Raw genomic sequence first — 27,220 nt, 5'->3', positions numbered from 1 at the left:
TCAATCTCCTTGATTAGTAAGAATTTTATTCCTTTTGAAAGGAATAAAATGTCTGCACCTACTCAAGAGAATTTTAGATCAAGGAATGATGTATTGGGTCGACCAGAGATAAAGAAACTTGATTCAGTACAACGTAGAGAATGTTCCGGATTTGGTCATTATGCAAATGATGTGCCAACCGACTTCTTAGAAATTAGAACATGGTAGCTTCCTTAAGTGATGAAGATACCGATGAAGAACGTGACTCCAAGGAAGGAGATGATTGTATCTCTCTATCTGTCATTCAGAAAGAGATATACAAACTGCAGGTCAATCCCTTTGGTGTTGCCACTGGTGTTGCAACACCAGGCCGCAACACCGTGTCAAAGTCACTATGTCTTAATGCTAAATCTCTGGAGAATTCAGATCATGATGAAATGTAGAGATCGGAACAAGAAGAGCTTACAGTGGAGATTTTCCAGATGATATACGAAGAACTTTATGATGAATGGCTCAAAAGGAATGAGACAAACACCATACTTTCAAAAGAAAACACTGATTTAAAGAGCAGCTTGTCTCGTCTTGAAGTCTTGCTGAGTAGGAAGGACCTCGAACTATGTAAAGTCAAGGATGATCTTGAGAAGACATCAAAGACACTTGCTAAATTCAACTCAAGCTCATCAAAGCTTGACTCTATGCTAACTATGGGAAAGGACGGTAGAACTGGTCTTGGATATGTCGAAAGTGTGTATGAACATGGTGAATCGTCCAACTGTGCTTCAAAGGCCACAGTATTTGTGAATGGTGTTAAAGACTACGTTGTCCCCTCAACGATAAATCCTCTTGTGAAGAATGTGCCAATCTCAAAGCTGGCCTCTGAACAGAAGCTGAAAACACCCAGTTCAGCTTCCTGTCCTTCAAAAGTTCATCCCTCAGCAAAGATGCCACAAGTCAAGAAACCAGTATTAACCTCAAAACCCAAGCAAAAAAAACGTCATTTCATCGATCTGTCACTACTGTTATAAGCATGGGCACATCAAACCCTTCTGTTACAAACTAAGAAATGACTACCTATATTGGCATTAAAATCAGGTGTTGCGTAAGGTGTTGCCCAACATCACGTCCAACATCTCAGTCAAGAATTCTTCCGCTAAGAAAATTTGGGTACCAAAAACTGGAAACCGATGCAATGTCATTTATATTTCTTTAAAAACTAACATTGCAGGTGCATGGTACTTTGACAGTGGGTGCTCATGTCACTTGACCGAACTAAAGAACACCTCACGGATTATGTCGAAGTAAAAAGTGGGCGTGTAACCTATGGTGGTGGTGCCAAAGGAAGAATTGTAGGCAAAGGAACCCTGAATGTTGATGAGCTTCCTGAACTTCACAATGTTTTATGTGAGAACCCAAATTTCCAGCATTTCAGCAGCAATTCCAGCATTTCAGCAGCAATGCAAAATTTCCAGCAGAAGCTGGTATTTTTTTCAGTAGATTAGAATCCAGCAGCAGACAACAGGTAAAATCCAGCAGCAGAAGAGCGAGATTCCAGCAGATAGTTACTGATTGAACTTATGACTGGTAACTGAAGAATTTAACATGGAATAAAGGCTGTTAATGTCATATTATGACCATTAATTGGGAGGCTAACAGTCAGAATTTTGCCTATAAATAACACCCTCAAACCTCTGAATTGGTGTTACACAAATCTTGAGATTATCACTTGAATTTTCGAGCTAAGAGAGTGCTTATTTTTTAGCAGTAGAAACCAGTAGCTAGAACAAGCAGATTCCAGACTTAACCGAAACTTTATAGCAAATTACTGTAAGTGGGCTTATGTATAAATATTTTGAAATCAGTTTAATAATTCCTGCTTAATGTATTTCTGATCTCAGATTTTTGAAGCACTGAAACCTAGTGAACTAATGGTAGGAACATATATTCTGAACATTACTCAATTCTGATTACTGGCCTCATCCCTTAGAGGAGAGAACATATAGGGGACTGATATCAGTTTAACCATGATATTCACAAGCGTGCTCAGTGCTTATTTGATAAAGTTCTTATTTCTGTTCTGAATACTGATTACTGAATACTGATTCCTGTTATTACTGAATACTTATTCCTGCTCTGAAAGTAAGAGTTTCTGTATATTATTCGTATTACTGTTTCTGTTTGAAAATGGTTTCGAAAACTGAGAGTTATTCCCGGCCTCGCTTACTGAGTGACAATCATATCACTCACCCACCAAACTAATCGCAGATAAGAACGAGGAAGAACTGTTAGAAGAGGAAGAGCAGACTCAATTCTGGGCTGGTGAAGAAGACTGTTATTTGCAGTTCTAGTTTATGTTTTCCGCTGCATCTGTTAAGATGTTATTATGATAGGTTTTACATTTCCGCTGTAAAACATTGTTATTTGACTTTGTATCAGAAAACGAATATTCAGTATTATGAATAAAAGACTGGTTTCTGAATTTTGTACTTCTGAGGCTTGTTGTTTTCGAATGTAAATTTGAGAGCAACGCCGGTGTCGACCTAACCCCTTCTCCGGGGCGTGACATTGAAGTGGTATCAGAGCAAACTAGGTTTCATAATCTGGGGAGGAGGAACTAAAAAAAATATGTTCTGAATAGACTTCTGAAAAATAAGTTCTGATTAAATACTGTAGTAGACTACAGAAAATAAACTACTGTAATAGACTACTGAGACGATAGACTAACTACGTACAGTTAGGAAAAAAATTAGTAAGGGAAACAAATCAGAATGCAGTAGAGCTCTGAGTGTTTCAGCATCATGTCTTAAATAAGTAAAACAAAAAAAAAAATTCAGTAGACCGAAAACCAATAGGCTGAAACCAGAACCAGCAGATAGAAATCAGTAGATCTGAATGCATAAGACCTGGTCATTAGACCTGGAAAGCAGCAGACTGGTTCTAACAGTGCTGGAAAGCAGCAGACAGTGCTGGAAAAGCAGCAGACTGATTGCAGTAGCATCAGAATTGCAGTATACAGTGAATTCCAGCAAGCGCATGCAGTAGACCTTGCAAATGGCATGGAAGTTGAGGTGTTTTTCGCGCAAACTTCAAACGGCCATAACTTTTGATCCAGAAGGAATTTTGACTATTAAAAGATACGGTTGGAAAGCTCTCAACGAGGAAAACCTAACTACAACCAAACTTCCGTTCTAGCACTGTCGACGAACCCCAAAATCCTTCGTTTAGATAGTGATATCATCATTTCCGTGAAATTTTCCAATTTTTCGAAACTTTGAGGAATTTTCATTTCCAAACGGCTTAGTAGTTTTGCACCAAACTTGGTACACTTCATGATCTTGATGTGAAGGATTTTTAGTAAATTTTCACGCAATTCTAAGACCGATAAATTTTGAGCTATTTCTTCTATTAAATGTATAGGCAGTACTGATTTTATTCATTTCAGTATTCGTCTATAACTTGACCTGTATTTTTTGAGATCATTTCTGAACATTCACTTCCATGTTTTGGATGTAGGATATGACTGACCAGAGTAATTACATTAAGAGCTTAGAGAGGAAGCTAGAGAAACTCAAGGAACATAACTACTGCTTGGAGTTAGACAAAGATGATCTACAGCGTAGAACAGAACACTTAAGAAGTGATGTTCAACGTTATGCTCACTATCTGCATGAAGCAGAAAAGAGGAATAGGAAGGCTCAAGAAGATTTTGAAACCTCCCAAGAGATTGTTGCAGAATTCATCGAGTTACGTGATACATTAGTTGAGAAGATCCAAATACTTAAGGATCAAAATCACCAACTCGTACACTAGCATAATCAGTATAGTGAACATACTGATGCTCAGATTCAAGAGCTGCAGGACACTGTTGAAGTTCTTAGCGACCAGAATGCAGTTCTGCATGGACATATTGAACATCTGGAAATAGTGATAGCCAACCATCAAGACGAACCTGAGGAGGATCCTGAAGAAGATGAAGAAGTCGAAGAGAATCCTATGGACTTGGGATTAGGAGAAGTGATAGATTAGACATCCAGTAGTAGATTTTTGTAACAGCACTTGTTCTATTTGCATTTTGTTAGAATTTTCAAAGGTTATTTGTAATTGCACTTTCTTGAGAAATCAATAAAAATTTATTTCTATCCATTGGTTTCATATTTAATTTTTGGAGCAATTACTCGATCATTGTGATTCCTTTGTTTAGTTCATTTTTCTGCCATCAACCTTAGACCTTTCATATTTTTAGGAAATGGACGGGAGACCTATGAGAAACAACCGTAACCCTCGTTACAATAACCGCAATAATAACCGCAATGATGAAGATGCACAACAACCACCACCAGCAGCTGGCCTCAGTCATGTGGACTTGATGGCTATAGCCACAATTGTGGCAACTACGCTACAAGGGTTAGTGAACCCTAATGCTAATCAGCCACCGCCACCACCTCCAGCTCAAAATGGGACTAAGCAACATTACGAGTCTCTACGAAGAGCAAGAGTCCCAAACTTCGATGGAAGCTCCGATCCTGAGGATCGGACAAAATTGGATAAAAGAGGTGGAGAATCATCTTCGACTACTTGAGGTTACACAAGGGATCAGAGTAGATGTGATTACACCATTTCTTGTAGATAAAGCTGCTAAATGGTGGGAAGGAGTCTCACCAGCTATGTTAGGGACCTAGACCTATCACCTGGCAAAGGTTTCCGAGAGGCATTCCTGAGGCAGTACTTTCCGACAGCAGTTCAAGTGCAGAAGCTATCAGAATTTGAAAGCTTGGTTCAAGAACCAAACATGTTAGTAGGTGGAATATTCCTCCAAGTTCCACTCATTGGGAACTTACTCCCCAACTATCATGGGAGACGAGGCTTTGAAGATACATCGCTTCAAGAAATGGTTGAACAGCCGCACTCAATCTGCCCTTGCCGTTATCGAGCCCAATAGTTTTGATGAATTGATGGGAGCCGCCATCAGGGCTGAGAATGATATCAAGAGGCGTGAAGGTGAGAACAAAATCAAATGTCCTCAATCAAGCCAGTACCAACCGGGCCAACAATTCAAGAAGCCTAGGTTCTCAAGCAATCAATTCACCAGTACTCCAGCCAAAAGAACCACTTCTTCCCAATCAAGCAGAGAAGGAGAAGGAGTCAAGTGTCAAAATTGTGGATTCACTCACACTGGTGAATGTCATAAGAATTCTGGAGCTTGTTTCCGTTGTGGAAAGATGGGCCATCGCATTGCTCAATACCCTTTTCCAGATCCAAGAAATGGTCCAGCAGGAGGAACAACTCCAAACAAGCCTAAGGAGAACAAGCTAAATGCTCGAGTCTATGCTATCACTCAAGAAGAGGTGGACAACTTAAATGATGTCGTAGCTGGTACCACTCTAATCAATAATATACATGCTTATGTGTTATTTGATTGTGGTGCTACGCATTCATTCATGTATAAGAGATTTGCCAAGAAGTTAAGAGTTAAGCATGATAACTTAGAAGAACCATATAGAGTAGCAACTCCTGCAAATCGAATTTTAGAAACTCGCACTCTATATCGGGATATTAATGTACTCATAGAAAATCAGAGTTTCAAAGCAAACCTAATCCAACTGAACAAGGTGGAATTCGATGTAATTCTTGGAATGGATTGGTTAGCCAAGAATCATGCTTTAGTAGACTGTCATGGAAAGACGGCAACCATCCAACCTCCACACCAAGAGAAACTTTTATTTTCTGGTAAGACAAAAGAACGAAAGACTCTTCTTTCTGCGTCTCAAACTTGGAAAGCCATGAAAAGTAGAGAAGAAGTTTACCTAGCTATGTTAAGCGAGGTAAAGGAAGAAACCACACTTGCATTAGAAGAGATTTTGTTGGTACAAGAGTTCCCGGATGTCTTTCCTGAAGAACTCCCTGGCGAATTTCCCGACCGCGAAGTGAAATTTGAGATTAATTTAGTACCAAATTCTACACCAATCTCAAAAGCACCATACCGAATGGCTCTAGCAGAGTTGAAAGAACTCAAAGAGCAACTTCAAGAATTGTTGGATAAGAAGCAAATCTGACCAAGCGCATCTCCGTGGGGAGCTCCTGTCCTATTTGTGAAGAAGAATGATGGAAGCATGAGATTGTGTTTCGATTACAGAGAACTGAATAAGATTACAATCAAGAATAAATACCCACTTCCAATGATAGATGATTTGTTTGACCAAATCAAAGAAGCTTCAGTCTTTTCCAAACTCGACTTAAGGTCAGGCTACCACCAATTCAAGGTCAAGACAGACGATATTCAGAAGACAGCCTTCAGAACAAGATATGGACACTATGAGTTCATGGTGATGCCGTTCGGGTTAACAAACGCTCCAGGAAGTATTCATGGATCTCATGAACAGGGTGTTCAAACCATTTCTCGACAAGTTTGTTGTGGTATTCATCGATGATATTCTGGTATATTCGTCAAGTGAGGAAGACCACAAAGAACATCATTGTCTCACCCTCCAGACGCTGAGAGAAAAAGAACTTTACGCCAAATTCAAGAAATGCGAATTTTGGCTAGAGAGCGTCACATTCTTGGGACACATAATATCAGCAGCAGGAGTATCTATGGATCCTAAGAAAGTAGAAGCAATCTCCGATTGGCCTAGACCAAATACTGTAACAGAAATTCGAAGCTTCTTGGGATTAGCAGGATATTATCGAAAATTTGTTGAAGGATTCTCTTCAATAGCAATACCTCTAACCAAACTCACACAAAAGAACTCCAAGTTTCAATGGAGTGAAGATTGTGAGAAAAGTTTCGATACTTTGAAGAAAAAGCTTACCTCCACGCCAGTGTTGGTATTGCCAACTGAAGGCAAAGACTTCACCATCTACAGTGATGCATCTAAAGAAGGTTTAGGATGTGTACTCATGCAATAGGGAAGGGTGATAGCATACGCGTCGAGACAATTGAAGCCGGATGAACAGAATTACCCACGCATGATCTCAAACTAGCTACAGTGGTGTTCGCACTAAAAATTTGGAGACATTATCTTTATAGAGCCAAGTGTGAGATTTTCACTGATCACCAAAGTCTCAAATATTTGTTCACTCAAAAGGAACTAAGTATGAGACAGAAGATGGATCGAACTCATGAAGGATTACGACTTGACGATAAACTACCACCTAGGCAAAGCCAACAAGGTAGCAGATGCTTTAAGTTAAAAGAATATGAGTAAGGTGATCTTGACATCACTTTCAGCACAACCATGTCTTCGAGAGACAATCAAGATAAGTCAGGATAGAGATTCCGCTTTGGTGAAACTGAAAGAGCAAGCTAAAGAAGGGAAATCACCAGATTTCGAGACGGATAACGAAGGAATCTTGTGGATGAAAGGACGATTGTGCGTACCAGACATCAATAACCTTCGACAAGAAGTAATGTCTGAGGCACATAAGTCGAAATTTTCAGTCCGTCCTGGCAGTACCAAGAATTTGAAGAGAAATTTCTGGTGGAGTGGAATGAAGAAGGACGTGGCAATGTTTGTTTCTAAGTCTTACGTGTGCCAACAAGTCAAAGCAGAACACTAGAGACCTGGTGGACTTCTTCAACCTATTAGAAATCCCGGAATGGAAATGGGAACATATTTTCATGGATTTTGTAGTTGGTTTACCCAAGTCGAGACAAGGTTATGATGGTATCTGGGTAATCGTAGATAAACTCACGAAATATGCGCATTTCTTACCTGTCCGCATGAACTATAATTTGGACAAGTTAGCCACATTGTACATGAATGAGATCGTACGGCTACATGGAGTTCCAGCTAGCGTACTATCAGACAGAGATCCGAGATTTACATCTCGTTTTTGGAAGAGCTTTCAACAAGCTATGGAGACCAAAATTACTCTTAGCACAGCTTATCATCCTCAGACCGATGGCCAAACAGAGAGGACAATTCAAACTCTAAAAGATAGGCTGAGAGCATGTGCTCTAGATTTCAGTGGCAATTGGAGTGAGCACCTTCCCTTAATCGAGTTCACATACAATAATAGTTATCACAGCAGTATTGGAATGGCACCATACGAATCTCTGTATGGACGAAAATGTCGATCACCACTGTATTGGAATGAAGTAGGGGAAAAAGCCATTGTTGGACCCGAACTAATCCAAGAAACAGTGAATAAATTGCTATGATTAAATAGCGACTAAAAGCTGTACAAGATTGACAGAAAAGCTGGGCTTACCTGAAAAGAAGACCCGTGGAATTGGTAGTGGGCGAAAAGGCATATGTGAAAGTGTCACCCATGAAGGGTGTAATCCGATTCAGTAAGGTTGGAAAACTGAATCCCAGATATATTGGACCTTTTGACATTCTAGAGAAAGTGGGAACACTTGCTTACAGATTAGCACTTTTCCCTGAGATGTCAAGGATCCATAATGTGTTCCATGTTTCACAGTTAAGAAGATATATTTCCGATCCAAGCCATGTTCTTGAAACGGGACCACTATTGGTTGAGAGTAATTTAAATGAAGAACTAAAGTATGAAGAAATTCCGATTCGAATTGTGGATAACAAAGACCAAGTACTAAGGCGGCGAACTATTCCATATGTCAAAGTACAATGGCCCAATCACACCGAAAGAGAAGCTACTTGGGAGTTGGAAGAAAAGATGCAAGAACAATACCCTTATATCTTTGAGGATCATGTATAGCCAAGTTTCGAAGTTGAAATTTTTCATAAGGAGGGACGGATGTGAGAACCCAAATTTCCAGCATTTTAGCAGCAATGCAAAATTTCCAGCCGAAGCTGGTATTTTTTTTCAGTAGATTAGAATCCAGCAGCAGAAGAGCGAGATTCCAGCAGACAGTTACTGATTCACCTTATGACTGGTAACTGAAGCATTTAACATGGAATAAAGGTTGTTAATGTCAGATTATGGTCATTAATTGGGAGGCTAACTAGTCAGAATTTTTCCTATAAATAACACCCTCAAACCTTTGAATTGGTGTTACACAAATCTTGAGATAATCACGTGAATTTTCGAGCTAAGAGAGTGCTTATTTTCGAGCAGTAGAAACCAGTAGCAAGAACAAGCAGATTCCAGACTTCAACCGAAACTTTATAGCAAATTACTGTAAGTGGGCTTATGTATAAATATCTTGAAATCAGTTTAATAATTCCTGCTTAATGTATTTCTGATCTCAGATTTTTGAAGCACTGAAACCTAGTGAACTAATGGTAGGAACATATATTCTGAACATTACTGAATTCTGATTACTGGCCTCACCCCTTAGAGGAGAGAACATATAGGGGACTGATATCAGTTTAACCATGATATTCACAAGCGTGCTCAGTGCTTATTTGATAAAGTTCTGATTTCTGTTCTGAATACTGATTACTGATTTGTGTTATTACTGAATACTGATTCCTGCTCTGAAAGTAAGAGTTTTTGTATTTTATTCGTATTATTGTTTCTGTTTGAAAATGGTTTCGAAAACTAGGAGTTATTCCTGCCCCCACTTACTGAGTGACAATCATATCACTCACCCACCAAACTCATCTCAAATAAGAACGAGGAAGAATTGTTAGAAGAGTAAGAGCAGACTCAATTCTGGGCTGGTGAAGAAGACTGTTATTTGCAGTTCTAGTTTATGTTTTCTGCTGCATCTGTTAAGATGTTATTATGATAGGTTTTACATTTCCGCTGTAAAAAATTGTTATTTGACTTTGTATCAGACAACAAATATTCAGTATTATGAATAAAAGACTGGTTTCTGAATTTTGTACTTCTGAGGCTTGTTGTTTTCAAATGTAAATTTGAGAGCAACGCCGGTGTCAACCAACCCCTTCCCTGGGGCATGACATTTTACATGATGAAGGACTTAACTCAAATCTAATAAGCATAAGTCAACTATGTGACGATGATTTACATGTTAAGTTCAATAAAAATAATTGTGAAGTTTTTAATGATGCAAATGTTTTTGTAATGTCAGGTGCTCGTTCTGCTGACAATTGCTATCAATTGGGGGAAGGTGATGGTTGCCGAAGTGCCAAGGTGAGTGACTAAGACCTATGGCATCAAAAACTAGGACATGTGAGCTTCAAGACTTTGAAGAATCTGTGTAAGTTTGATGTTGTGAGAGGTATGCCGAATTTTGAGTTCTGGTAATGCTTATGTCTGTGGACCGTGTCAGAAAGGTAAACAAACATGTGTTGCGCACCTGGTGTGGCAACACTTTGGGAAAACACGGTACCTTGAACTCTTGCACATGGATCTAATGGGTCCAATGGATGTAGAGAGCTTGGGTGGTAAGAAATACTCATTTGTATGTGTTGATGATTTCTCATGTTTTACCTGGGTAAGTTTTATTAGAGAAAAATACGAAACTTTTGATGTCTTTAAAAAGTTGCATGCTAGAATAACAAATTTGCATGATGTGAGGGTGACTAAAATAAGAAATGATTATGGTAAGGAGTTTGAAAATTCACATTTTACTTCATTGTGCGAAAAGAAAGGAAATCACTCATGAATTTTCAGTTCCTAAAACTCCTCAACAAAATTGAATAGCCAAAATAAAGAATTGATCCCTTCAAGAAATGGCTAGGGTCATTCTAAGTTCAAAAAGTGTGTCAACACATTTTTGGGCAGAAGCTTTGAATACATCTTGTCACATTTCCAACCGTGTATTTCTGAGGAATGGATCCACCATGACCTCTTATGAAATCATCATAGGAAGGAAATCAAACCTCAAATACTTTCATATCTTTGGCTGTGTGTGCTACGTCTTAAATCTAGACTATCTTGCAAAATTTGATTCCAAAAGTGATAAGTGTCTATTTCTTGGATATTCAATGAATGGTAGGGCTTATCGTGTGTTCAACTTGAGAACTAGGGCTACTATTGAATCCATTAATGTTGTTTTTGATGATTTTGCTGATCTAACAAGAAAGACAAAAGAGGATGATACTGAAGGACGGTTAGATTCAAGTGAGCCACTGACTAGAAACGGTGTTGAGACTGATGTTGAGTCCAGTGAGGCAACACCTAGCACAACACCAACAAAAAATTTACAGAATGAGGACAGTGATGATGGTTTTAACTGTGAAGGGAAGGATATTCCAAGTAAGATTCAGAAGAACCATCCATCCTTACAGATCATTGGCAAGGTGAATGATGAAGTTCAAACAAGGAAGAAAGACAAAGTGGATTATCGCAAAATGATTGGACTGGTCTGTATGAGCTCCACTTTTTCACAAGTAAGTCATTTTTGTTTTGTGTCTCATATTGAACCCAAGAATATTAATGATGCATTAAAAGATGAATTTTGAGTTAATGCAATGCATGAAGAACTCCCGTAGATACCAATGTTATTGGAACAAAAAGGATTTTCAAGAATAAAACAGATGAATCTGGTAGCATTGTTTGGAACAAGGCTCGGTTGGTAGCTCAAGGGTATACGCAGGTAGAGAGGATGGATTTTGATAAAACCTTCGCTCATGTAGCTTGAATTGAGTCACTCCGACTGTTGTTTGCCATATCATGCCATATGCACATCAAATTGTATCAAATGGATGTTAAAAGTGTCCTTATAAATGAAATTTTGAATGAGGAAGCATATGTAAGTCAACCAAAAAGATTTGAAGATCCACATCACATGGACCATGTCTACAGGCTGAAGAAGGCTTTTTATGGACTGAAACAGGCTCCAAGATCATGGTATGGTAGGTTGGCTAATTATTTAATCAACTTGGGCTTTAAACGAGGTAAGGTTTATAAAACTCTCTTTATTCAAAAATTGAAGTATGATATTCTGATTTGTCAAGTTTATGTAGATGATATTATCTTTGGTTCATCATCACAAAAACTTGTTGATAACATTGTTGAGTGTATGTCTTCACAATTTAAAATGAGCATGGTTAGAGAGTTGCATTTCTTTCTTGGATTACAAGTTAAACAATTACATGATGGTATATTTATGTGTCAATCTAAGTATGCTAATAATTTGATTAAAAAGTTATCAAATGATAATTCTAAGCATATGAAAACTCCTATGGGGTCAAGCGAAAAACTGTCTAAAGATGATGTTTCCGACGGTGTTGACAACAACATGTACCGCAGCATCATCGGTAGTCTTCTGTACTTAACTGCCACACGCCTCGATATTATGTTCAGTGTCTGGTTGTGTGCTAGGTACCAAGCAAATCCAAAAATATCACACCTAAAAGCTGTGAAACGTATACTTAGATACATTGCAGGTACACTAGAATTAGGATTGTGGTATACACAAGAGAAAAACACAAATTTGGTAGGTTTTTATGATGCTTACTGGGTCGGAGACCTAAATGATAGGAAGAGCGCATCAGGTGGGTGTTTTTACCTGGAGAATAACCTTTTGTCTTGGTACAGTAAGAAACAAAACTATGTGTCCCTAGCCACTGCTGAGTCTTAATATGTAGTAGCTGCTAGTTGTTGCTCACAACTCATCTGGATAAACCAAATGATTGAGGATTATGGTTTTCATAGTGATACAATGATTGTGATTGTGACAATTCGAGCACTATAGACATTTCCAAAAATCATGTTCAACACTCTCGAACAAAACACATAAACATAAGGCATCACTTTATTCGAGATTTGGTTGAAAAAGGCATAATTCGACTGGAATTTATTAGGACTGAAAACGAGCTGGCAGATATTTTCACGAAAGCATTTTGACTTTGAGAGATTCTCCAATCTTTGGAAGTCTCTCAGCATGTGCGTACATTAATCATATTTAACTGTTTTCATTGGTGTTGGCAACACCGGTGAAAACACCGGTTTGTGCATGACCATTTTTAGGATACTAGGCATTTCTGCATAATCATAATCATCCTATTGTATTGCGTTCTGTGTACTATGATGGCAATCTCCTAAGTGTGCACCCTGACTGTATAAAATCCTCCTATCGAGCTGTGTAAGTGTTTTATTCTCATTCTTAATCATCAAACAAGTGTGGAATTTCAAGAACCTCTTGAATATGTCTAGTACGAAAGAAATGATGTGAGTTCTTTAAATCTTTTTTTTGGTGAAAAACAGAAAAGATGAACAAAGAGTATTCTTAAGTTTAGAAGAAAATGGAAAAAGCTACCTAGATGAGTCTTTTAAAGAACGTTCTTCTAGTGTGGGAGCTACCACTTCTAAGTTTAGAAAAGAGATGGAAAAAAGCTACCTAGAGGAGTCCTTTGAAGACCGTTCTTCTAGTGTGGGAGCTACTGTGACTTAGAAAAATCATTTTCATGAAAGGCTTGCCTTACAACCAGCTAGTGCTGCCAACACTTAGTGCCAACACAGTATACTCTACACATTGTCTGACATTTTGATCTTTCATTTTAATTGAGGCATAACTAAGACATGCATATTTGTTCGTGAATCTATCGTGAACTTCAGGTTATCTGTATCTAACATATAACAGTTGATGAAATCTTAATTACCAATTTATGAAGAGAAGTGACTTCTTACGTTCATAGGGTGTAAACGACGTGGGTTTGATTTGGAGTACCTTTTCGAAATGTTGCAACACATGCTTAAATTCTAGTTACTGTTTGATTTAGGGGTAAAAATGTGATTAGAGTTGCGGGAAAATTTCTGAAAAATTTACTGTTGGGATTAGGAAGGGTTGTTCTGAAATTGCTTAGATTACGGTTTTTTTACCAGTAATGTGCGACGTTTCAGAAAAAAATCTAACCGTTGAAGCAAGGGCTTATAATTATCCTCATCAACTTGAACCCTTGTTTACTAATCTTACGTATTCTCTCTGATTATTCAAAATTGCTTCTCATCTTCGTTCTCTCTCTCTCTCTCTCTTTCACTGTGTAATTCTTGAACTCTCACTCATTACAGATGGCTGACGATTCGATTTGACCCGTTGGATATCTGCAGTGAAATGGCGGCCAGTCGTGGTGTTCCACCGTCTGAGGCAACACCACCTGCAGAGTCTCCTGTTGAAAATTCATTACAGATGGTGGTTGCCGCTCCACAGCCCATTCCACATGGAGGAAATTGCTCCGGGTGAACCAGGGAATCCCATCGATATCGAGAACCCTCCTGATCGCGAGACTTATCTGTGAGCCTTTCCCCCACAAGCTCCAATTTTTTGTAGGCGATCAAAGCGACAGGCAGGGTATATCCCTGATTTTACCACATTCGAAGAAACCGCGCATTGCCACCTACTTCACCCTTGATCCGGACTTTTCTTCGGGAGATGACTCCACTGATGATAACTACGAGTTGGTTGCTCAGAAGCGGCCTGCTCTCACTAAAAAGACATCCGCCTCCTCACCACCTCTATCGCTCTACCTGAGCAATCTCTTGATCCCTCTCAAGAGGTATGTTTATCATATGAGGACGAACAATCGCTAGCTGATTTTCTGAACAGTTTGCGAGACACAAAAAGGGGTCAGGAATCGGTGCCAGAATCGGGTAAAGTCAAATCTGAGTCATCCGAGAAGATCCCATCAGAATCTGAGTCTATACCTGAAGCAAAACGATCTGATTTTGACTCTGAACAAGCTGCTGCGTCTGGGGAAGATGCTGAAGGAACTGCGAACGATGTTGAGCCAAGTGTTGGCAACACTGACACTGAGGACTATGATCTTACTACTTCCTTCTCCTTAAAATTTTACTCTGAGTTTGCTGTGAGTGAATGGTACATGTATGCACACAGAGAATTCATTGAGGAACGCAATATTGACTATGAAGCGTACGACAAATACAACTTGACCACCTTTCTACAATCCCGAAGGCTGAGTTCAACTGTTAATTAAGTTCTTCCCTATGCACGAAAACATATCCTTGAATTCTACTGTAATCGGGTCTCAAATGTTGGGGATGGGAGATGAGCCAAGTTTGGTTGGGTGTATGTCAGACATTGTCTATGATTTCTCATCCTACACCATAAATGAGTTCTACAACACTCCAGCTGAAGATGATGAGGATGAACTCCCGCGCATTGATGCCATTACTTCGATTCTAACCGGGGAACTCATCACTAAATTTCCAAGCCACCCCAAGCACCTTGCAGCGGCCAATTTGACATCAATTTACTCTATCCTTCACAAGACGGCCATTCGCAACTGGATTCCCTTGTCCAAGACAACCTGTGGTGACACGACCACAAGCTGTCACTGCTTTTATGCATCTAGTTTTAGTATTGATTTATTTTGATGTATTTTGGTTTTCTTGAGTGTCAAGCAATTTAGGTTGGTTAGCTTCACTAGTATTGGTTTGTTAAAACGAGTTACATAATTTTCTAGTGAATTTTTGTCATGAGACATCGCACAAGTATTCTTACTTGTGCATGATTTAAATAACTGGTGTTTATTTATTAAAAGTTTACGTGTGTGTTAAATATTAATTTCCGCTCGGTGTTGTGTACTGGTGTTGACAACACCGAGCACAACACTAAATTCTGATATACTAGTTTACAATTATTTCACAACACTGAATTCTGATATACTAGTTTACAATTATTTTTTGTACATTTATGAGCAACTACACTTTCAGAAATAAATATAATCTCAATTGGATAAATGAAGCCATGTGTTTATGAGGTCTTGACCTATACCATATACAAAGTTAGCTACTCCACAAACATAGTGCGAATATATATATATATATATAGTTTATATATATATATGCTTCAAACAAGAACTAAATTGCCATATGCAGTTCTTGTTGTTGGGAGTCGGATCTCAAGCTTAATATGACTCCTGGAGTGTGTTGATCGTTTGACGTCGCTCCTGCATTTTGTCTGTTGCACATATTTTTATGCATTCTCCCATTCCTTGGGCAATATTTTTGGAGAAAAACTTCTTAGAACAGCAGAAGTGCTTCCTGTTTGGGGAAAAAACGACGACGCATGTCAATGGACGACTCATATAGGTGTATGCAAAATGCAAAAAAACTGAAGCAACAGAAGGTCTTTTAGGATGGATGAGTAGCGCGCTCAACTTCCTGACAAAATTCCAGAGTTACATCTATGGATTTGATGATGATGACAATGATTAGTATGTGTCGGTTTGTACCTGGTGACCGATGTTCCAGTTGTGTCGTGTAATCTGGGCTGGTCTCAAACATTTTGACTGACAAGTTACGTTCAGTTCTTGCAGAAGACTCGCCTACTTCTTCCTGGACCACCCGAACCCTGTTCTTGAAGGAATCAGGCATGTTAGCAATCACCAATTCCCTCAATGTTGCAATATATCTAATTCCTTCAGGAACCATTTCCAACTTGACACATTCATCAATTTTCAGACTTCGAAGTTTAGGCATTGCTCCTTCCTCTACTGTCCAATTTTCTACGCTTCTCTGCCCTTGAATTTCAAGTATTCTTAGTTGTGGGAATCCCTGAGAAGTACAATGAAGCTCATTCGTCTCGACTGCATTCTTACGTAGCGAAAGGGAATGCAGATTAGGCAGCTTCTCCAGTGTAGCCATTGGATTTTCTTTGAGCATGCTGTTTCTCAGGGTTAATTTGACAAGGCTTCGAGTGAATAAGCCATGTTCGGGTAGCTTATTCATAGTACCAATCAAATCTAGTTTACGAAGAGTACCGCACCCCACAAGTTGCTTCAGGAGATTCAACTCTCTTTCGGACTGGAAGAAGTGGCGGACACGTAAAGAGGAGTCTCTTAGACGAGTAGAATTCAAACTTAGGTATATACACACTGCCTGAAGTTTCTCGGTTTCCAGTTCTATTACTGCAGACAGTTTCTGAAGTGCGGTTAGTTTGAAGATATCCCTATAGTCCGAGACACGTGTATCGAAGTTTTTAAGGATTTTCAGGTTGCATAAATGACATAGCTGCAACTTCTCTGTACTTGTGTGTGATGGAGGGAGATACAGGTGTCTCAACTGATTCAGGTTCCGTATGACATTGGGAATTGTTAAACATATGGAAAATGGTAACCGTAAATCAAGCGTTTGCAAGTATTTCAGATTTCCTATGGAATGTGGCAGTTCATGAAACTTTGAACCTCTTAAACTCAGGTACCTTAGGTGGACCAAATCCCCAATAGCCTTGGATAGTTTTCTGCCAAAATCGAACCTTTCGAGGCTCAACACTTTTAGAAGTTTAGATTCATTGCATAGCAAATCAAGTGTAGGCTGAAGATTTCTTCTGTCACTAAGCCTGGAAAAGAACAATGCTGACCTGATGTTCTCGAGCTTTGCAGTAGGAAAACAATTGTTGAAATCATATTCTACTGCAATGGAAAGTCTGTGCGCATTACGGATCGATGCAACAGTAGGTGACGAAGATGGGGAACTTATCGAATTTGTTTCATGGCTAAAAGGAACCCTATTCAAGAAATTTTCATCCTTGCCCTTTAAAAGGCATAACTCCCTCGTGAAGTCGTGAAGCTGACAAGTCTTGAATCGTCCAGTCAACTCGTCCACCACCACCTTAACCATGCACCTTTGAGCTAGTTCACCTAAGTAACTCTCCCCTGTGTCCGCGATCGATTCTTGATTCTTGCCACCTGTTGATTCTGATGGTAAAAAGCCTTCAGCAGCCCACAAAAAGTAGAGTTTCCGAGTGGAAATTTTATAATCATCGGGAAAGTTTCCCATATACAAGAAGCATGGCTTGAGCTGATATGGTAGGTCATGATAACTCAGTGATAAAACATCACGTATTCCTGCTTTTTCTTGAGAGCTCCTTCCTCTTCTGGAATATGAATCCAAGTTTTGATGCACCATTTTCCATTCCGTTATTGTAGACTTAGTCGTTAGGATTCCCCCGAGCAGCACGATAGCTTGTGGCAGCCCTGCACACCGATCAACAATCTCCTTTCCTACTGTCTCCACCTCTAGCTGATTTTTGGGGTCTGTAAGGTATATTAACGATCATGATTAGGACTCATTTAAGAATGGAACTCCGGGCTCACCGTTTCTAAGAACTTATAAGCTTTCTAAGCCATATTGTTTCAAACATTTCTCCCCCAATCAAGTATTTTATTGGATAGACTTCGTATGTTGAATATATGCGGTATCGAATTAATCACCATACCTTGAATACCGTCTTCTGGAGTAGATATATCAAGAAAATCAGTGGAGTCGTCCTCTTCCTCAACAGACGCGCATGTCTCAAAGCTTTGTATACTTGAGGCTCCATCGTCATTCTCATCCTCATCGTCATACTCACCGTATTCTCCTGTAAAACAATGCATCGGGAAAACTTATAAATTGGAAAACTCCCTGAACTTGATGAAAAATTTGGTCCCAAAAAGATACCCGCAATGTTAAGTCTGTGGCCGATTTTCTTCTTAAGTAGCTCCCAACTCTCTTTTTCGTTTAAACGCCTTTGCTCGTAGAGATAACATCCCACGTGAGTTTGATCGATGTGATCAGCGATTTCTACGCTACGTGTTGTGATCAGAACTTTGCTTCGGTTTTGTTTGGTCGGAAAGGCCGGTCTGAGTAAATCCCAGAATCCATTATACCATAAACCATCAAGCACGATAAGGCATCGTTTCCTTTGTTGAACGCCGAAAAGCTCGTTAACCAGCTCGTGAACTTTAAATACTCTATCGGGTTTCTTCCCCTTCTCCGGCTCGAGATTGAATAAAATCCATTGCAGGACATCCTCCAGCTTCCATTGCTGAGATACATAGATCCAAGCAAAAGCTTGGAAATGATTCTTGATTTCTTCATGATAGTAAATCCTTTTCGCCAGGGTCGTCTTACCAACACCAGTCTCCCCAATAAGGCACACGACTTGCGAATCCTGAACTCTATCATCTCCCACCAGACGCTCCACTAACGCCTCCAAATCCTCCTCAAGGCCGACAAAATCCGGCACTGCCTGATGCAACTGTGTTCTCCTCTGCTTCTGGATTCGCAGCTGCCTCGGTTCTATATGTCGAACTCGTGAATCTGATTCAAGGGCAGTGATCTTATCCTCAACAACCTTGATTCTCGACTCAACATCCTTGAAACTGTGGCTTCTTTTGAAAACGCTTCCTTCTTTTCTTGATGAATCAAGTAAGAATTTTATTTCATACACAGCTTGTCTTGTCTCTTCAACCCATTTTCGGGTTCCTTCGTCTGATTCTTGACCGAATTCCGCAATCTCCAAAATGGACATTAACTTGGACAGATTCGTCTGAATAAGCTCCATTCGACCTTGTAATTTTGTCAAGCTTTTTAAATCTTCCTCTAGCAGCTCATTAAGAAGGCTTTGTATAGCATAAATTGCTATGTATACATCCATTGCTGGTGTAAAACCAGAAGCAATTTTTTTGCTAAAACAAATTTTTCGAAATAAATGTGAAAATTTTTACTCGAGAAAAGTTGACTTTGATATAATATTTTTTTCCACAAGTCGTCGTTAACGTGTGCTGGAATGGAATCTGCTCATGTCTGAGGGCCGGGTTTAGGTCTGCCCTTCCTCACTTTAGACGTGTTCAATTCCACATGAACCCACAATTAAAAAAAAATTATATAAATTTATATCCAATTCATATATAAAAATCATAATAATATATTTTTAAATATAAAAATATCATAATACAATAAAATTATTTCAATTGTAACATTTTATGAACTAAAATTATGTGTTGCATCAATTAAGTTTTGGATGATTAACAAAGGATATGAAATTTATGAAGAATTAATACAGCCTAATCGAACTGAATTCATAAGAGAAACTGATAATTTATGTGTTAATGTTTCATGAGCCAAATTGATCGTCAATCCAACTGATCAATTTGAAGCTAAATGATTCAAGGGTCACTTATTATAGGACAATTGATGACCCTATCTAACTGAATCAGTTAGGGTTTGACGAACATTATATGAGGTTGTTCTTCGTTAATTTTCGGAGCCTTACTAAATATCTGATTAGATATTTCATAATAGCTTTATCAGTCCATTAGAATGTCAGAGTTCATTGCACTATCCAAGATATATGATCTATCAGAAACGACAATGACATGACACAACAACCGTTCTATTTGAAAATGAATCAGATTGAAATTCATTACCGTTGAGATCGAAGACTATAATAAATAGATCGATCAAATTAAATTTCAAAGGTCGAACAATCCTATTTGCGAAGCATTATTTTGAATTTCAAGCTCTTTAGAGTCAAACTGTTCGAACTATTTATTTAGTACACATTCAAAATATTTATATCTGATCATTCATGATGATCAATTCATACTAGTATATTTTATTTTGAAATACTTGTAATTGACATTAAGTCTCCTACTGATCATTTGTTTAAGATTGAGAAATGTTTAAGAGTTTCAGTATGAAGAGATAAATAATGTTGAATTGAGTTGTTGCAAATTACTTATAATTACCAAAGTTTCCAATGAAATCTTACCTAAGTGGAAGAATGAATGACATGAGTTATTCAAATCTCCGAACATGCATAAAAATTTATCTGTCATACCATTTTGATAATCAAACTATTTTTGTCCTAGCTATCTTATGTGTTCAAATAGTTTCAGTAAGCCTTTCTGCAAAGTATTCTACTATTGGTTTATTGTACACTCAACTGAAAGAGAGTTACAACTACATGCTAACCCAACCAAATTAGTTTTGGAATTTTTGATATTGTTTATCCACCTCCTCTAAACCATTCTCTTGATCCTAACATTATGAATTAAGGTATTTATTATTCAATATAATTAAAAATATAAATGTATTATCAATAATATATATAATATATATAGATATATATAATGGTGGAGCGAGTTTACTTAAATCTCATAACTCTTTCCCAGATTTTAATTATTTTATCGGTAATGATATAAGTTTATTTTCATGTTTAAATCTAGTTTTTTCCTTTTTTGCATAATAAATAATCAAATAAAATTACTTATAATCTATTGTAAGTATAATAAAAGAAGGAAGTATGGTAAAGAGTTCTAAATGAATCAAGTTGGTTTATAATCTTTTTTACCATATTTAAAATATTTTCGATTCCTACATTTTAACCTATCACATTCGAGTTAATCTTAAATATATTCAATATTTTTCGGTGGAATTCGATCTCAAATTATTTTAGTGTTTAATATTTTGTTAATGTAATATAATCTGATATGATCGACTGTGGGATAATCGTTGAACTACAATAGTTCAGTTTTGAAATATTAAACACTGATGAATTAAATCGAGTTTAGTTTTCAAACCAAGCGGAAGATACTCAAAATAATCATTCGTAAAAACTAATTAAGCATTAAGTAAAGCATTTAAAAGATATGCAAGTTGGATGAGTAAAACATTTTGGTTAAAGCATTTTATCAAACGTTGGTATGAATATTTTGATATTTGAAATACACATAAAATATTTCAGTAATACATCTTAAAAATAGTAACAAATAAATAACTATAATAAATAAATAGACACGAATTTGTTTATGGATGTTCGGAGATTTAAAACTTTTGTGTCACCCATTTTTCCCCTAGGGAATGATCCATTAGAAAAATTTGATTTGTACGTACGACTCCTTGTACAAAGTCGTTTAAAATTAGAACTTATCTCTTACATAATTGAAACTCTTAGTACATTCTCGATTGTAGGCTGCAACATCACATTCCGCATAATATTTAATGTTTCTTACGCCAAGACTACAAGCACAATCTTTAGTGTCTTTGTGTAAAGACTCACTCAAATAAACTTTGAAGCACAATTTTCATGTATATATGCGAGTGATTGTGTGTGAGGATTTAATCTTTTACAGTATATTTATCTCTCAAATATATCCTCACATTGGACTTATTTTCATTCTACCTAGTTTTTTCGTGTAGGCTGCTCATGCTTTGAATCCTCTTCCAAGGCTTGTATTTGTTCTTCAAGATATTGTATTTGTAGGCTCCAAGAATGATATGTAGGTTAGACACAAGAATATTGTAAGGCCCTGTAATTAATTATCCTGTAATTTGGCATAATTAGAATAATTATTGAGTTGTAAATTAAAATAATTATTTATGCCAAATAAATTCAAGAAGTGTGTTAAAAAATATGTATTTTAGAATATCGGAGAATTTAACGATATAAAATACATATAGAGTTTAAATAACACACGAGAGAAAATAAATTCAGACCGGTATAAATGGGCTTGGGTTACTATTTTGGTGATACATTATTATTAAATACATGCAATACACACCTACCTCATTCAAGAAGAGAGAAAACGAGATAAGAAAGAAGAAAACCCATTTCCCTCAACCCCATTCCCGTCACCCTTGGAGCAACCGTGGCAAAATCGCGATATCTCCTCCGTCCGGCGTCGAAATCTCGATCGATCTGAAGGGGTGTCTTCCTAACATCCTAGGCTTCGATTCAAGTCAAAAATCACCAATTTTGAGCGAGGAAGCGAGCAGATCGAAGCTCCATTTCGTGAGCCCTGTTTCTGTGCAGTATTTTGGTGAGTTCAGTTCTTATGCTTCTGAAATTCGAAGTTTTGTGTATTGTGCGTTAAGAATCTCGACTTGTGGTTCAAATAGAACTTGTAGCTCTGTTTGTTAGCTTTCTTTAGGCGCTAGAATAATCAAATTTCGATAAGAAACGGATTTGTTATGATTTTTCTACCAAATGTGCCAAAATCGAATTCTGCAATTGTGCTGTGCAGGACACCTACTGTAATTCGAGTTTTTGTCAATTATGCGCTCGGATTCTGGACTTGTGATTCAAATAACAGTTGTAGAGCTATGTGTTGTCTTCGTAATGATATAAGATTCGTTAATTCCATTAAGAATTGAGCAAGTTATGCTTGTTTTTCTGGAACTGCTCAGTGTATGAGATTCTGTCCGCAAATTCGGAAGTAGCAGCGAGTTCTTGAAAATTCTGAGAATAATCTACTGAGATTCTGAAGATGGTTTCAACTAAATAAACTTAGATAATTGATTATCTTTCATTTCCAATTGGCGAATATTGATTTGAGTTAATATTGAGCGAGATACGAATTTTATGCTCTTTTGTGCCAAATCGGACATTGGTATGGATTGTAGTTTTCATGATCGGCTTATTGTGGTTTTGTTTAGGCCGAGAGTCTTGAAGAGAAGTTGATATTGGAGTTTCAAGGTTGTATAGGTATGTTACAGCTCGGTTACATACGACGATAAAACATAAATTATGTTTAATTGTCATTCTGTGTTACATGGATCGTGTTTATGACTTGTTGACTATTGTAAATTGTTAAATGCCTTCGTTGTGATCTATGTTTATTATTATGACATATTATTGGCATTTAGCATCGGGCATACAGTTATGACATTCATGTTGAGCCCTATCGTTCTTGTTAGCCTATTGTTGATACCCGTTGTTATCTGGCACTGTTGTTTATCTCGGGATCATTGTGTGGCTGATAGGCCTATACACATGAGACCGTAGATGTGATTGAACAATCCCGTGGTTAGTGCAGCCTTTTGAGGTGAGCGCTGGGATTGTGTCATCTAGTTTGTTCTGTTGTGCCATCATGTTATATCGTATCAGCTGTATGGAGGCCGAGTCAGGGGTGTTATTCAGCACAGCTTGGCATACCTCGCATACTTGGCAGGGCGGTTTAGCTGCATGACGATGTAGCTCCCCTGTGTTGTTGCTCGAGCATTATTCCAGTTGTTATCGTACCGTTTGTTGGCTCCTGTTATCCCGATTATTCGTTGAGCCATTCATGCATTGCATATCACATTTCATTATATGATTATGCATGATTTATGTTATTGTTGGACTATTTCATACCAGAATCCTAACCTCAGTTGTTTTCTGGTGGGGCTGCTGTGGTTGCTATGGGGCACCATGGTAGATCTCCCGAGTCGTTTTGCAGTATCAGACCGAGGTTCCGCCAGTGGAGCTCGGGATTGAGGTTGGATTGCTTGGTTCTGTTCAGTGGAGTCTCCCAGTTAGTCTATATGTATGTCTTGAGTTTGTTCAGTCTTGTATTGTATTTTATCTGCCGGGGAGATGCCCTGTGTATCTGTAGGTGGTATTTGGTGGTTTTGTGATGTTTTGAGTCGTCTCTGAGATTCTTTTGATCTGGTGAGTAATTGGTAAGTTTTAATTTCTGCTTAGTCCTGTCCAGTGCGGCTATAGGTTGTTTAACTTGGGTTTTTGATTTAATGACTCTAGTTGGAGTATATTTTGATATAAACTGCTGTTTGATTTTCGGGAAGTCCTACTTACGGGGAGGTCACTGCCGAATTTTTTTAGGCCCTGAGGTCCGTTTTAAAGTATTTTAAACCTTTTTCCGCTGAAACTTTAAGTCAAACCATTATTGTTTAATCATTAATTGTCATTAGAGTAAATGGGCCTCACATCTTTGTATCAGAGCGTAAACTGGGATACGCTCGAACTAGAGTCTAGGACACTTGAGTCTTGGCAATAAATGGTTGTTGCGCCTGTGTATGCTACTTGACAACATACTTATGTGGTTATATGTTTTGTTTGCTTCCATTCTAATTGTTTTGGTGTTTTATCGTATAGAATGGAGGGAGGTGGAGAAATTCATGTTGTTGAGATTCCTTTAGCTCGAGGTCGAGGTCGTGGTCGAGGTCGTGGACGTGGTAGACCTCGTGTCCGTGTTGTTGATGATACTTTTGTTGAGCAAGCTGCTGATCAGCTAGAGCAGCTTAGGATGGATGAATTAGTGGTTCGGAGGGAGCCGAGAAAGCTGAATTATGGATTTCTGAGATTGAGGAATTGTTTGATTTGATCGAGTATCCTCCAGAGTGTCGATTGAGATTAGTTGTGCATCAGTTGAAAGATCGTGCTAAAATGTGGTGGTCTACTACATTGATGACTTTAGATGCTCAGAGGATTGTTCCATCGTGGGATATATTCAAGCTGAAGTTTAAGGAGAGTTATTGTCTTCCATCATTCTACAGTTCTAAGGCTTCTGAGTTTCATAACCTGAAACAAGAAGATATGTAAGTTGCTGGAGTATGTAGATTCTTTTTATGCTATGCTGAGATATGCTCCTCATGTTGCTGTGAGTCAGGTTGCTGTCGTCGAAAGTTTCATTGAAGGATTGAACGATCATCTGCACCCTTTTGTTTCTACCGGTAAGCCACTGAATTATCTTGAAGCAGTGAAAATAGCAAAAAAGGCTTAAGCTAGTCTTAAGAGGAGTGGAAATCGAGTTTCTACCCAACATCATCAGTCGGGGAGGCAACAATTCAGTTCATCTAGTTCTGCATCTCTTCGTCCACGTGGGAAGCAATTTAAGAAGCCCGGTTCTAGTTCTTCGAGTTCAGGGAGTTTAGGGAACCGTGGTGGATATCGTTATAGTGGACCTTACTGTGATCACTGTGGAGACAAGCATTCCAGTAATCAGTGTGTTTGAGTTCAAGGGGTTTGTAATAATTGTGGTCGTCCGGGTCATTTTTCTAGAGTTTGTCCTAGTAAGACGGGGAAATTAGCCCAGGCGGGTAGTGGAGCTCAAAGTAATAGAATTCCAGTAGCGTCCCAGTCTTCCCATCAGCCTAGTCGCCCTTCGCATCAGAGCAGAGGGCAAGGTGGTCAACAGAATCAGTCATCTGTTCATGTATTTGCCTTGACTGAGGATGAGGCTCAGGCAGCTCCAGGTACTATCATTACTGGTAACTGCACTCTATGTGGTTTTAGAGCATGATTGTTATTTGATACCGGAGCATCACATTCCTTTGTTTCTCATGCATTCGTTGTTTCGCATAACTAGTATGAATTCCAATCTATCTGTTGCTACTCCGATGGGCAAAATGATTATCACTGATAATGTGGTGTCCAATGCGGTTTTGTTTCACGATGAAAATGTTCTATATCTGAATCTCATAGTTCTACCTATGCATGACTTTGATTGTATAGTTGGTATGGATGTTTTGACTGCAAATCGTGCCACTGTTGACTGTTATCGAGGAATAGTTCGTTTCAGGCCTAGCTTTGCTCCTAAATGGAATTTCTATGGCCGTGGTTCTCAAGCCAATATTCCTCTAGTTTCTGCCATTGAGATGAATCGATTGTTAGATTCTGGTCATGAAGGTTTTTTGGTTTATGCTGTGGATCTATCGCAAGATGAGCGACGGATTTCTGATATTCCTGTAGTCTGTGAGTTTTCTGATGTATTTCCAGAAGAGATTCCTGGTTTTCCACCAGAATGAGAAGTTGAGTTCAGTATCGAATTAATGCCAGGAAATGAACCCATATCTCGAGCCCCATATCGTTTAGCTCCTGTTGAGCTGAAAGAACAATTACAAGATTTGTTGAGTAAAGGTTATATTCGTCCAAGTTCTTCACCGTGGGGTGCACCGATTCTATTTGTCAAGAAGAAATATGGAACGATGAGGATGTGTATTGATTATCGGCAACTGAATAAGTTTACTGTCAAAAATAAATATCCACTCCCTAGGATTGATGACTTATTTGATCAGTTGTAAGGTACTTCGGTGTATTCTAAGATTGATCTCCGTTCTGGTTACCATCAAGTGCGAGTTAGACAAGAAGATGTGCCGAAAATAGCTTTTCGCACGAGATACGAACACTTTGAATTTTTGGTTATGCCTTTTGGTTTGACCAACGCTCTTGTTGTGTTTATGGACTTGATGAATCGTGTATTTCGTAAATATCTCGATCGTTTTGTGATTGTATTCATCGATGATATTCTTGTTTATTCCAAGTCCGAGGAAAGAGCATTGATAAGCCCAAATCTTATAGAGATTTTAGGGATTTTATTTTATAATATTTGTGCTTATCTAGAATTATTATCCCTAATTTTGTGCTTATCTTAATTAATTTTATACTGATTGTAGATTTGAATAGAAGAGGCAAAATGCCTAAATTGATAGATAAGATGATTTTATAATATTTCAAAGGAAACGAGATATCAAAAGAAAGGAAATAAAATATTCTCATTCCTTGATGATATTGAAAATTTAGAAAAATCAATATAAATCTTGATAAATATCTTATCTACATTTTTTATACTTGACATGGGCTTATAATATTTGAAAGAGGAGGCCCATTGAGAAGAATAAAAAGGGGCAGAAGCGTAACAGGAGAAAAGGGCGCAAAAAGAGAAAAAAATTAGCGCGGAAGAGAAGCAAGGAGGAAGAGAGAGAGAAAGCGTACAGAGACGTGAACATAGAGAGAAAAGAAGAGAGAGGTAGAGGAGAGAGAAGAAAGGAAAGAGAACGGAAGTGAACAGTAGGGAAGAGATCCATAACAGCAGAGGAGAGAGGCAGAAGAGAGAAGACGGAAGTGCAGAACAGAAGACTAACGAAAGACAAAACCAGGAAGGAAGAAGAGAAAAAAAAC

At 38.2% G+C, this 27,220-nt stretch overlaps 2 protein-coding genes and 1 long non-coding RNA gene across 3 annotated transcripts; 2 read left to right on the top strand and 1 right to left on the bottom strand.

The window, feature by feature from the left end:
- Nucleotides 1-15,503: 15,503 nt before the first annotated feature.
- Nucleotides 15,504-19,329, bottom strand: LOC142547681 (putative inactive disease susceptibility protein LOV1). The gene is made up of 4 exons (XM_075656073.1): nt 18,217-19,329; nt 17,993-18,136; nt 16,008-17,810; nt 15,504-15,816 (listed from the first exon to the last, which is right to left on the bottom strand). Exons 1-4 carry the CDS (start codon nt 19,193-19,195, stop codon nt 15,749-15,751), a joined length of 2,994 nt encoding a protein of 997 aa, XP_075512188.1. The 5' UTR covers nt 19,196-19,329; the 3' UTR covers nt 15,504-15,748.
- A 2,815-nt stretch (nt 19,330-22,144) lies between these two features.
- LOC142545021 (uncharacterized) lies at nt 22,145-24,574 on the top strand. The gene is made up of 3 exons (XR_012820198.1): nt 22,145-23,026; nt 23,739-23,846; nt 24,416-24,574. It is a non-coding gene; the product is annotated as an uncharacterized LOC142545021 (long non-coding RNA).
- Nucleotides 24,575-25,629: 1,055 nt separating this feature from the next.
- On the top strand, nt 25,630-26,067 carry LOC142544472 (uncharacterized). Its single transcript, XM_075651518.1, has one exon. It carries the CDS (start codon nt 25,630-25,632, stop codon nt 26,065-26,067), a length of 438 nt encoding a protein of 145 aa, XP_075507633.1.
- Nucleotides 26,068-27,220: the final 1,153 nt, after the last annotated feature.

The sequence above is a fragment of the Primulina tabacum genome, chromosome 5, assembly GCF_025594145.1.
Source record: "Primulina tabacum isolate GXHZ01 chromosome 5, ASM2559414v2, whole genome shotgun sequence".
Classification (NCBI taxonomy): domain Eukaryota; kingdom Viridiplantae; phylum Streptophyta; class Magnoliopsida; order Lamiales; family Gesneriaceae; genus Primulina; species Primulina tabacum.
Note: the sequence above shows the minus strand (reverse complement) of the source record. Positions and strands in the feature narration are given on the sequence as shown.